General features: G+C 32.1%; 1 protein-coding gene across 1 annotated transcript; it reads right to left on the bottom strand.

The window, feature by feature from the left end:
• Nucleotides 1–4775: 4775 nt before the first annotated feature.
• On the bottom strand, nucleotides 4776–13063 carry LOC135148009 (telomere repeat-binding factor 1-like). The gene is made up of 7 exons (XM_064082115.1): nucleotides 12996–13063; nucleotides 12281–12375; nucleotides 6830–6981; nucleotides 6698–6752; nucleotides 5741–5820; nucleotides 5376–5456; nucleotides 4776–4982 (listed from the first exon to the last, which is right to left on the bottom strand). Exons 1-7 carry the CDS (start codon nucleotides 13061–13063, stop codon nucleotides 4776–4778), a joined length of 738 nt encoding a protein of 245 aa, XP_063938185.1.
• Between the last annotated feature and the right edge of the window lie 963 nt (nucleotides 13064–14026).

Raw genomic sequence — 14026 nt, 5'->3', positions numbered from 1 at the left:
AAAATGAGAAACAAACAGAACAAACTTGATTGATTTACTAATATGGAAAAACGTGTTAAGAGAATCAAGTGATTACAGGAATATAAATGCATGAGTGTAAGCTATAAACAGCAAGTCTGTAAACCAGGAAAGTATCCCTAGTTTTTCTCCTGCCAGCTTATTCAAATCCTAAACATACGCAGCTACAACGTTCACAAATGATACGTTGATTTATTCTAGAATAAGTAAAGCAAATAAATAGATATGTTTAGATTAATAATAATCCAACAGAAGGGTCGGGTTTCTTATAATAAATAATTAAGCCTGAAGCAATTCTGCTCTGATGATCTACCTGTTTCTAGTATATGCATTTATATATATGAGCAATTGCCTAAAACATCACCCTAGATATTTTATTAGTTTCTATGCTCCAACTCTTAACTTCATTTAGGCATATATATACGATCTAAAAATAAACAGATGTCAAAGATTATGATCTAGTACTAATATAACTTCAAAATATAGTCCATGTAACTTAAAATTAGCACTGCTCACATTTATACGTAATTTAGTAGCAAAACATAAGAATTTTATGTATAAACATAATTAATTAGAAGATCTGGATTTCCTTTTGCTAACCATAAGATCGAGCTTTATTTTACCCTGACAGCTAGCTAGCCAGAAAAGATTAATTACCTGTTTTAGTGTTACATCAGATGTGATCGTTCTTTTGTTTCTCCGTGAAAACGACTTCAAGTTTGAAGGTGGCAATCCCTCTTGCAAATGAGAACCCATATACTTAGATAATATTCTCTTTACTGACAACTTCTGCTGTCCTGACAGTCAAAATCAACATCAAATGAACGGTAATAAAAATGGTTGAGTATAAATAATGATGCACTTAAAATAATATACCTAAAAATCTATTCCACCCCATACTTTGTAATTATATATAAATAAATGCCTTCATGGCCAATATATCAAATTCTCAATAGCTCACCGTAAACATTAAAAACATAATACAAATATTTTATGTCCACGAGAAAAGCCTCTCATGTTTATAGAGAAACCGCATATTATACCATAACAGCCGAAAAAGATTAATTACCTTGTTTAGTTCTCCATCAGTTGTGAGAGTTTTTTTGTTTCTCCGTGAATACACCTTCAAGTTTGGGGGGGCAATTTCCCCTGCAAAAATGAGAACCCTCATCATGAGCTAATATTCCATATAGTCAGACCCGCATGAGTATGACTTAAGATTATCAATAGCACATGCATTTCCTGTTTACATTCCAACTGAAAGTAAGTGCTATCAGCAATGAAAGAGGATGTGATGTGTGCAAGGTTCATCATACCTTGAGGTCCACATTTGTGCGGAGTCTCAACACAGTGCTGAACTCCGGGTCATTAAGAATTGTGCGCCATTTCCCAACACCGTGTTAGCTTCCTCTTCATCTGACCAAGTAAGTTTTCCCCTCACCATAGCTGTACAAAAAAAAATCACAGACATCAAATATGGAAAATCAAATTGTTGAAGAAGGAATTTTTTTTTGGCACAAGCTATATATATGGTATTACCCTATTTTAATTTTGTTAAGTAATCTCTTGAACTTAACTTTCCCACACACACAAAACTGGCACAGGCAGGCAACTACCTGTTTGTCAATTATTATAGTCGGACAAGATTCTTAGGACAGTGTTTAAATTCAGGTGAATTTAAATGCTCTATTCATGACATAAATACTTGTGAATGTATAATAACAGTCAGCAAATAGGAAACTTTATATTAAATCAACATAGTGAAGAACGAACAAGTAATGGACGAGTACCATGAGAAGGTCCATCACTGATGAAAAACTGCAGTAGTTAACAAAAGAGGCTCGTGTACTTAATAAGATCTCACTTTCTGTTTATTTGTTGCTAAATGAGATTTCACTCTCTTAAGGTACTTAGTTGTCCAAACTATATTCTCCCTCATTCTGTAAGCCACTGCTTGCACTGTTGCGCACAAATTTACTTTGGCATAAAAGAATCCAGATCCAAACTCAGCATTTAACAATGACTCAAACTTACTCCCTAGCTACTACCAAATATGTGGTAATTAAAAAGCTAAATCACATACGCACTGTACTAAAGTAGATATAAATCATGCTCACAAAAACCAAGATACATATACAAATTATACAGTAATAGATTACAACTAGCAGAATATAAGTAACATTCGAGCTTAAATTTTAGTTTTCTGTGAATTAAAGAAAGCTAGTTCAAACAAATAAATCAAGAAATCTGATTCTAACAACAAAAATTAAAAAATTAAAAGGGTTAGAACATATAATCAGTTTCAAAATTCTTGCTATATATACAAAGTTTAGAAGCTCAGATCATGGCCGTGGATATATTTTTAAATTTAATATGTGACTTCTAGTCCAACACACACTTTCACCTTGGTATAAAAAAAAGATAAAATCTCAACTCAGAAATGACCCAAATCAATCCTACCACCAAATGAATTAATTGAAAAGGCCAACTACAGAGTACATTCAAGATCATAAAATAACAAGATATACATAAATAATTTAGATGTGCATCATCTTTACAACTTACTAAATAACAATTAGGATATGATCTTGTCAATGTACAAGAAACCTAATTTAAACAATTGAGTACAAAATCGAGAAGGTTGGATGATAACCTGAATTGATTTTTGAAACAAATTTGCTAAACAAAGTCGACAATGGATCTGAACTTCCAAGAAATTAAAAGTAGCTGGGGGAGATGCGAGCTTACTTGACTGCTCCAGAAAAACCCTAAAAACCTTGTCAGTAATATATGTGTACATATACACACTTTTTGAAAATATAAATATTCGCTTTGCCCCAGCAATATACTTCATTTGTTTTATCTATAAAATCCAATATTTACAGTAAATTAAATGAACTCGGTAATTAAATTATCTTCAAAAAAGTTATTAATAATTTTTGGGCAACTATGGTTATACTTTAACAAACTCATAAAACCTTAAAAAATAAAAAACAACAGAGAAAAAAGAAAAATCCATATATAGTACTTACTATTAGAGTTGATGATTTGAAAAAATATAATTAAAATTAGATGTTTAAGTACAGAATACCTTTGAAAATAATTATATATATATCCTTGTAACAAATGGTTCTGCATAAATTCCTCAGGTTTCCCGTATGATGGACCACAGCTGGGCTTCGGCGTGTTTTCCGGCAGTTTGGCAGCTAGGTTTCAGAGACCAGACATTGGATTTTGGGCCAATGTACTCTTTCAGTGACATGAACCGCGTGACCTGAGTATAACGCTCCTGGAAATAACTGGATAGAGTAGGATTTTGGCATATATGTATTATACTTAATAATTGGGTTAATTATCTAGTTGGTCACTGAAGTGGGCTTGATGTATCAAATTGGTCACTAAACTCAAAACGGGATCAAAATGGTCACTGAAGTGGCCATAAATATCAAACAGGTACCTTGAAATATAAGTTCAAGCAGTAAAAATATTATTTATAAAGTTTTACACATTATTTTTTAATGTTACCAAAACCAAGTAAAAGGTTATGACTTCTAATATTTATGATAATATATTTAGATTTTATCAAGTTTATTTATTATTTATTAAAACAAAAAAATAACTATATAATAAAATATAAATAATACTTAAACTTGAAAAAATATGAATATATTATTTTAATTACTAGAAGTCATAGATTTTTAGTTGGTTGTGGTAACATTTAAAAATAATGTGTAAAATTTTATAAATAATATTTTTACTACTTGAACTCATATTTCAAAGTACTTGTTTGATATATATGGTGACTTTAGTGACCATCTTGATACCGTTTTGAGTTCAGTGACCAACTTGATACATTAAGCCCACTTCAGTGACCAACTTGATAATTAACCCCTTAATAATTGAATCTAAGTTAGAATATATATTTAATTAATTGTTGGGAGAAATGGGAGAATTTTAGACTAATATATTTATTATTTCAATATATATTTTTTCTAATAAAAAGAAAGAAATAAAGAAAAAAGTCAAATTTTAGTAGATTTCTCTTCAAACATGAGCTATTACTACTGTATTTTCTAATTATCGACTAATATTAAATATCACATTCATTTCAACTATTCAAATAATTGTCATTAGTCTTAAATAAACATTATACTACAAAAATATGATAATTATGAATTAAACCATATATATATATTTTAATATATATGTGTGTGTGAGATAATTAGTGCATTATCATCATATTTTGTGAAAATTTAAACGTAATGATTTGTTATCACATAATGAATAGAAAATATATATCATACCTGAGTTGAATTAAAAACAAAGCATAAAGTATGAATCATATCATTATATTCGGATACTATCATTTTATAAAAAGTAATATCATACTTAATAGTGGATATATGAGTGTCTGAGTTTAATTTTTTATATTAAAGTAAAATAAAACATTTATCATATTTTCGAGACCAATATAAATGAGATCGGGTTAGTCTCATCAATTTACAACTAAGTAAAATGAGAGAGGTAAATGGTGTTTTTGAAAAATCAAATTTTCCATCAACTTACAAACCAATAAAATGAGAGATATATATGATGTGTTTAAATTCATATCTCAATAATCCCCGACTATGAACTTCTATAATTTGTAAAGCAAATATAGTTAGAAAGCAATAGAATTAGGTCTAGCCTTCTATCACTTCAGCTAACTTTTTGAAATTTGGCCATGAATTTTGCTTCACTAGCAGCACATTCACCCTTTACAGCCTCCTTTTCTGCTTCCTCACCTTTACAGCCTCCTTTTCGGCTTCCTCACCAGATGCAGTAGCAGTTTTGGCCTTTTTAAGTGCTGCTGCGACAGCAGCTGAATCCTCACCACTACTCATCCGCCTTGCCCTTATCGGCTCAGCACAAACTCCATCCTGCAGGCTGCCTGCTGAGGCTGTCGCATCATACTCCATTTCTCGCTGTACCAATTAGTTTTGAATATAAATTAATCGGTAATGAGGAAGGGTCGCGTTTCTTATAATTAATAAGCCTCAAGCAATTCTGCTCTGATGATCTATTTGTTTCTAGCATATGCATTTGTATACATGAGCAAGGCCTAAAACATCACCCTGAATATTTTATGAGCAAGGTCTAATAATTAACAGATGTCAAAGATTATGAGGTAGAAACTGTAAACCAAAGTCCATCTAACTGAAAATTAGCAATGCACGCATATATAGGTAAGTAGCAAAACATAACAATTTTATGTATAAAGGTGGAACAATCAGAGAAGCAATTAAAAGATATGGCTTATCTTTTGCAGAAGATCTGGTTTTATTTTACCCTACAGCTAGCCAGAAAAGATTATTTACCTCTTTTAGTGTTCCATCTGATGTGATCATTCTCTTGTTTCTCTCCGAAATCAACTTCAAGTTTGGAGGTGGCAATTTCTCCTGCAAATGAGAACCCATAACATGAAATAATAATCCCTATAACGAAAACTTCGGCCGTCCTCACAATCAGAATCAACATGAAACTAACATGAACATAAATGGTTTAGTAGCAATTATGATGCACTTAAAATAATATTTCTTGATTGCCAATATCTCAATGGCCCATTTCTCACCAGAAACATTGAATAAATAATGTAAATACTTTATTCCTATGAAAAAAAAAGCTTCTCATGTTGATAGATAAACTGCATATTATACAGTTTAATATGGAAAATATTAATTACCTTGTTTAGTTCTCCGTCAGTGGTGACAGTTTTTTGTTTCTCCGCGTATACACCTTCAAGTTTGGAGGGGGCAATTTGTCCTGCAAAAATGAGAACCCTCATCATGGACTAATATTCCATATATATAGTCAGACCCGCCTTAGTATGACTGTAAATTATCTAACATATGAACGCTATAATCAGATATCAAGAATAAAAGAATATATATCTGCTATGTGCATTGAATTCATGAAGACTTTCATAGCATTTTCAGCAGTATCATTCTGAAAACCTGATTTTGAGCAGAACTGGATGGCTGCTCGGCATTGGTTAGCCTCTTCAGTTTTCCGTCATCAAACCTGCATCATGAAAATGGAATTTAACATGTATGCAGGTTGAAACATTGGGCAAAAAAAGGTCTAGGCCTTCAATATAGATGATGGTGGCCCAAACAATATGAGTTCATACTGCCTAGTGTCGACCTAGTGCATGTGCCTGATAATTCTTTGGTGAACCTATACTAGATTTCACTGATTGTAATCACAATGCAATTTGGTTAATGGCTGAAATATATATACTAGTACATGGTGTTGAGTATTGAAGAAAACAAAAACAAGCCCAAAGAGAATAAACAAGAACAAAAAAATAAGCAACAATCCCACCAGACAAGATTTAAAATGGTTCACACAAATTCCTACTACACTACCTTGAAATGAGTTTGTTTGAATCACCATCATCCCATGACTTGTGAACTGTGGCCACGGCCTCAGCTTGAGTAATTCTATCCTTATCACGGGCCTCAGTCGTCGTCAGAGCAGCAGATTCATTAAAGGGTATGATGGCCTTCTCTATATCCTTTTGTGGCTTGTACCCGTCTCACCACCCGCCCTTTCTTTGATTCAAATTTCTCCACTTATCCTGATAGTCCCAATAATGATTTATCAATAATATTGTGATGAAAAAGAAACGTAAATGCACCTGTCTTGCTTGCAATGATATTAACAATAGCACATGAATTAGATTCATGCATTTCCTAATTTTCACATTCAAACTGAAAGTAAGTGCTATCAGCAATGAAAGAGGATATGATGTGTGCAATGTTCATCATACCTTGAGGTCCACATTTGTACGGAGTTTCAACGTAGTGCTAAACTCGGGGTCATTAAGAATTATTCGCCATTTTCCAACACCGTGTTTTGATACTCCATCCTTAATTGCAGCTTCCTCTTCATCTGACCATGCAATCCTTCCCTTCACTATAGCTGTACAAAAAAAGAATCACTGATATCACCTATGGAAAAAAATTTGTTGAAGAAGAAACAAATTTTGCACAATCTAAAGTATTACCCCTCTTTTAATTTTGTTAAGCAATCCCTTGAACTTAACTTCCCCACATAAACAAAACTGGCACAGACAGGCAACTACCTGTCTGTCAATTATAAGTCGGACAAGATTCTTAGGACAGTGTTTAAAATTTAGGTCAATTTAAATGCTCTATTCATGACTTGAAGACTAATGAACGTAGATTATAACAGTCAGCAAATAGGGAACATTATATTAAATCAACCTAGTGAAGAACGGACAAGTAATGGACGAGTACCAAATTAAAGAAGGTCCATCACTGATGACGAACTGCAGTAGTAGTTAACAAAAGAAGCTCATGTAAATAAGATCTAACTTACTTTTTATTTGTTGCTAAATGAGATTTCACTCTCTAAAGTACTTTAGTTGTCCAAACTATATTCCCCCTCATTCTGTAAGCCAATAAAATTTCATATGTGCTTGCAGTGACTCAACTTATCTTGGCATATGTAAAAGAATCCAGATCCGAACTCAGCATTTAGAAATGACTCAAACTGTGACTCAACTTATCTTGGCATATGTAAAAGAATCCAGATCCGAACTCAGCATTTAGAAATGACTCAAACTTACTCCCTACTACCAAATATGTGTTAAAAAGCTAATTAAATTCACATACACACACTAAAGTAGATATAAATGAGGATCAAATAAAACAAGATAAATTATTACAGATTACAACTACTAGCAGTAACAATCAAGCTTAAACTTTAGTTTTCCGTGAATTAAAGAAACCTAGTGCAAACAAATAAAGCAAGAAATCTGATTCTACCCGAAAAAAATACAAAATTAAAACGATTAGATCGAACATGTAATCCATTTCCAAATTAATTCTTGCTATATATACAAAGTTCAGAAACTCAGATCATGGCCTTTGAATGTTCTAAAATTTCATATGGACTTCTAGTCTAACACACACTTTCACCTTGGCATAAAAAATAGATCAGAATCTCAATTCAGAAATTACCCAATCAATCCCTTCTCTAAGATGATTAATTAAATCGGAAAAGCTTACTAACTCACATAAACACACAAATATGCAGAATTCAAGATCATAAACTAACAAGATACATAAACAATTCAAGATGTACATCATCTCTACAAATTACTAAATAACAATTGGTATATGATCTTGTCCTTGTATACGAAACCTGATTTAAACAAATGATACAAAAATCGAGAAGGAACGCGTTATAGATCACTACCTGTATTAAATTTTGAAATAGATTTGCTACACAAAGTGACCAATATGGATCCTAACTTTTAAGAAAATAAAAGCCCGAGGAAATGTGAGCCTGAGGAAATGCTAGCTCACTTGACGGCTCTAAAATAAAACCCTTAAAACCCGATATGTATGTGTATACAGAGGTTTTTGAAATATTATATTCACCTCATCTTTTTCTCCGCCCTCTCTAAATTTTCTTAATATGTTTATTGGGGAGGAATTGCGAGCTCATTTGACGGTTCTAAAATAAAACCCTAAAAACCCATATGTATGTGTATATAGAGTTTTTTGAAATATTATATTCACCTCAGCTTTTTCTCAGCCCTCTAAATTCTAAATTTTCTTAATATATTATAGATATATTATTTCAAATTGATACGATTAAAAGTTTTGCAATTATTAGGTGGAGCAAATATTGAATTACATAAAAATATTAATTATGCATGATTAAATAAATATATATTGTTTATAATTTCAATTGAATTCTTGTTAAGAAAAATTAAAAATTATTTTTTGTAAATGTAATGGTCAAAAATTCCTATCTTCTTTTAAATTTATACCAATAAAATAATTCATGTATTTATCTATAAAATTCATAATATCGATTCACATAACATAAATTATATTACTGAATTTTTTTATGATTAAATAATATTTTATTGTTAATAAAAATTATATCATGTGCCATTGTTAAGATAATAATGAATATGATCATGTATGTTATCTACAAGCAGACGTAAATAATATTTATATTGTCATTTTGTCATAATATATTATTGTTAAAGTTCAACTTTACAACAATTTGTGTGTAAATATTAATATATTATTTTCACAGTTTTACAAAAAAATTATTTAGAATTTTATACTAAATGTTTGTCAAAAAATGAACTTTGTAGTTGATAATAAATATTTTGTTATCACTAATTATATTCATATAATGTATTATGTTATACTTTAATTGAACTTAATAATTGAATCTAAGTTTGAATAAATATTATTTAATTGTCTAGAGAATTTATTTGATTAATGAAAATTTTCTTTTTGAAATAAAAAAGAAATCTTAGTAAATTTCTAGTCCAAAAAAATCTAATTATTGACCTTTTCCAAATGCCAAAAGTATGAGAATGTTAAATGTTGAAGGACCAATTCTATATAATTTTTGGTAGAAATTAAAATAAACATACTCCTTCAATTCTTTTTTTAATAAAGAAGGGTTTAACAAGAGTTCAATTCAACCTTAAAGTCCCAGAGTAACCTTTTCAATGTGCAATAAAGGGTAAGAACTCTCCCATATGCCATGCGGACATGAACAGTGCTATGTTCAAAATCTGGAGTTTAGGTCATGATTTAGCGCTCTTAAGAGAAACCGCTATCAATTTTTGTAGAACTGCCACCGCAACAATTCAGCCTTTTTACGATGAAAATTAAGCCTACTTTCTGTCGTAAGTTTCCAATTTATGACGGAAAATTTCCGTCGCTTTTGCTCAAGTAGCAAGTTTAAAAACCATTACAATTTTCTCCATGAGTCGTAAGTTTCGTAAACGTCGTAAATATAAAGAAGCGTCGCAAGTTTCCCAGGTAGGGCCCACAGATTTCGTCACGGTCTTGTTTGACTTGTTTGACCAAGTTACGACGGAACATCCGTCGTATATTCACAATGGGCCCACCGTTTCAGACTTTTCGGTTTCAGTTTTGCGACGGATATTTCCGTCGGTAGTTAATTTACGACTGATTCTGTTTATGAACTTCTGTCGTAAGTCATTGAATGACCTAGAACTTACGACGAAACGTTTATGTCGTAAGTTAGTAGACAAAAACGGCTCAGGCTACAGATCCGGACCAATTTTTATTATTTTTTATTTAGGAAATCAATTTAAATAAGGAATGTACGACGAAACGTATATGTCGTCGTAAGTTTGGAATATGAAAACGACACCGTACTCGGAATCGGAACATTTAAAATTTTTTCAATTAGTGAAAAATAATAAAATAATGAACTTACGACGGTTTTGTGTTCCGTCGTAATAATTTACGACGGATGGTAGACAGTCCGTCGTAAGTTGAGGCGCGAAGGTGTTTTGTTGTAGTGTGCAGAAAAGTAACTTCAAAATCAGTAACCTGAGCATTTTCAAATGTGACTGTGTGCCACAAGAACATTATGAAAGGCTATTTGCAAAAACATGTTAACCACCAATGTGTTGGTATAATTTGGAACATGTGTAATCACTGTAGTGAAGATCAGCCACATACAATTAATCTTGACAGAACAAGTTCATATATGAGTGGCACTACATTGAGCATATCTGTCATTGTTCCAAAATTGTTGTGAGTATTAGGATCTTCCAAAATATCGTATAAATTCTTAGCAGAAAAATAAGCTAAACATGTAAGAAGACACAATAATATCAAAATATGAAATTCTTTTTTTTCTTCTGATTTGTCATAATATGCAAATGGATATGGGGTCAGATTAGAAACAGGTTCGAAGAGGAAAAAATCAATGAAAAAATAAAATGCCTGCAAGACATTGTACCTGGCTGCCACAAGGTGAGTTTCCTTTTTCTAGTTATTGATTAACATATATTTCCATAATTAATTAGTAGCTGTATTTTTTTGTTAAATAATCAGTAGACTCTCGACAAGCTCATGATATTGATCAACTTAATTGCACTTCTCAGATTGCAGACTCTCAACAAGCTCAAACTCTTCAGCTGATCATAATTGGCGTTTTATTTCTTTGACTGCAGTTAGGTTGACAGCATAAACAAGAACGGGATACTACTAGAGATGGTTCAGGTTCTTACAGGTCTTGATCTTGTTATCTTGAAAGGTTACATCTCTTCTGATGGTGGCTGGTTTATGGATGGTTAGTTCGTTTTCACTTAACAGCATTATTTCTTGCCCGGCCTGCATTAACACCTTCTACATATTTCTGCGAAATTGGGATTGATTCCAACTGAATTTCATAACTAAATTAAGTCTGATGTAAACCTTTGAGCTTAAAATACTACTCTCTGTACACACCAAATTTATTGAATTGGACCAGTGTTCATGTGACCGACCAGCTCGGAAACAAAATTACTGAAGATGTAGGCCTTATTGGTTACATAGTCAGTAACTAAACATCTCGTTCCTTTATTGGCTAACATGTATGTGTGGTGTGAAAGAGTCTCGCCTTGCTTCTGATTTCTATCTTCAACGTGCAATGGTTAGTGAGCAATGCCTTTGTCGGTTGTTGATAAACCGTTAATGACCATCTACATGTATCAATGTGGTTTAACCATCGAGGCTCATATGAGTCCCGTGCATATTTAGGGAGGTTGTTCAACTTAGTAATTTCTAGTGCCAAGAAAATATTTGGGGGCACACCTAAAGGTACATACATAATAAATGTAACATTTGCCGTAACATGTTGTAAAACTTGATAAATCAATTCAAAGAAAGACTTATTGTAAAATAATTGAAAATTTATATCACTTGTTTGATTCACATATTATTAAGAGTAAACTTGAGAGTTGTGGCCGAAGTTTACACCGATTTTCAAAAATTTGGCCAGAGAAAAGTTGGCCAAATTTTGGCTCCGCTTTTTAAAAGTGTGGCTGCCGTTAAATATCACTTAACGGGAGCCACATTTTTGAAAATGAAGCCAAAGTTTGGCCACATTTTTGAGAATTTCGAACTCATTTTTACCCTCTGTCCGTTACTCCCGTTAGTGACATTTAACGGGAACCACATTTCTATAAAGTGGAGTCAAAGTTTGACCAACTTTTTGAGAATTTGAAACTCTAGCCAACTTTTTGAAAACCGGTGTAAACTCTGGCCACAACTTTGAAGTTTACTCTATTATTAATAAACTCGGACTAACTTTGATTATAAATTTCGAAATTTTTAATATTAATGGAGTTTTATCCTTCGAGATTTTCACAAATTTTAATATTTACGAAATTTGATCTTTAAATTTTCACCCACAGCCTAACCTTTTAAGTCCTTGTCAACTACTTTCCCCAAATCTAAAAAGTGAATTCCACTTAAACTAGTACTACCATCAACTCGTACAAGAATATCCACTTTCCTATAAGTGCGCGGACTTAATATAAAAAAAGTAGAAGCTTATATCATTTCTTTGATTCACATATTATTGATGAACTCAGACTAATTTTGTCTTTACAGCTCAAAATTTTTAATATTTATGAAACTACTCTACGAATTTTTTTGACAACTATTCTAATTTTTCAAGTCCTTCTAGACAAATTTTTTAAGTCCTTCTAAACTATTTCTTTTTCCAAAATCTAAAAAATGAATTGCACTTAAACTTGACTGTCATTAACGTCCTACAAAAGCGTCATTTTCCGATATGTGTGATTTCTGTCTTTTTACTTTTTTGTTTTTACCAACTAGCTCAGTGTCCTACTAAGGAACTTACCAGTTAACTTAATTGTTGAGGACTCTTTAAAAAATTTCTAATCCCATTAATATAATAATATATGATTCCGTGTAGGAACTTAATGTTTGGACTCTTTTTATGATGCAGAATTTCTTACACCCCTGATATATGAAACGGGTCTTGCAAATAAAAAGTGCACCATGATTTAATAACCGAACTAGATATGTTAGAGTTCACATCATGTGCGGTACAGGCTCACACTCACAGAGCATGTATAGCAAGTCAGAAATGCACCGCAGAATGATTACAGTGAAACACAGGATGCGAGAGGGTATGGAAGAGTTGTTCTCTGTCCGTTCAAAAGCACAAAGAGCATTTCCGTTATACTCCTAAATCATTCTTTAAACAATAATATAAAATGTGAGTTCCAGTTACAACTCCAATACCACTTTTCTATAATAATATGTCAATGCAAGCATCATCTGCCAACGGTTTAATTACTCGTTCCAGGAGTTTTTGCTTACAATCTGTAGCAGCTGGGAGTCAGGGACCAGCGGCCTTAAGTATGACAATCATTTGGCATAATATTTTTTCTATAATCTTACAAACAACAATTTCTCATAATATTTGTAAACTCTCCTATTTCTACCCAGTGACCATACTTCAATTTTTTTCTAGTGTGATTTTTTTCCTTTTTGCTTCACAGATAAACAAAAGCCTTGGTAGCCTGACAGAGAAGTATTTTTACCCACATTTAGCATAACCAGGTTTACAATCCCAACAGCTACATTCGTAACTTTTTCCTTTTTGCCGCTCACAAACACTACAAATTTCTAGATCCGTCGCTGATGACAATGACTTGTCAGCTATATAATAACACGGTGAAGTAGCTGCAAAATTTATTTAGCAGCAAGTGGATTACTTTTTACTGGGCAAGGTTATTCCCAAGTCTGAGATTAAATTTCAACAGGAAACAATAATAATTTGCATGAATGCAAAGCTCTGTAATACAACTATAACTCTATTCACTGATGTAAGAATAATTTAGAGAGTACAAAATGGCTCCTCTTGGACAATATTTATTTGCCAGACCCTACATGTGATTTTAATTTACTTCCTCGTTAATCATTTAGGATAACGGCTTAAGTTTAAATCATTTCTCAATGCCATTTTAAGTATGAATTTTCTACTGACAATATTGATATTCGGGTAAGATTGCTAGTACATATATATGAATTCTAAGTAAAACATTGACCATGATCCCAACCTTTCAAAATCCGTATCATTTGTAAAAGTAAGTTTTCTTTTGAAAAGAAACATTAACGATTGTATCTTGATA

The sequence above is a fragment of the Daucus carota genome, chromosome 7 (genome assembly GCF_001625215.2).
Source record: "Daucus carota subsp. sativus chromosome 7, DH1 v3.0, whole genome shotgun sequence".
NCBI lineage: Eukaryota > Viridiplantae > Streptophyta > Magnoliopsida > Apiales > Apiaceae > Daucus > Daucus carota.
The sequence above is the reverse complement of the archived record's forward strand: the minus strand, read 5'-3'. Positions and strand labels throughout refer to the sequence as shown.

Bases quoted from the DNA above. Each gene is read 5' to 3' on its own strand.
- LOC135148009 (XM_064082115.1), bottom strand. From the start codon at position 13,063: ATGCTCTTTGTGCTTTTGAACGGACAGAGAACAACTCTTCCATACCCT. The intron at 6,753-6,829 runs GTATGATGAACA...TGTGAAAATTAG, and splicing joins GTACAAATGTGGACCTCAAG to GAAATGCATGAATCTAATTC. The intron at 4,983-5,375 runs GTAAATAATCTT...TAATTGGTACAG, and splicing joins CAGATGGAACACTAAAAGAG to CGAGAAATGGAGTATGATGC.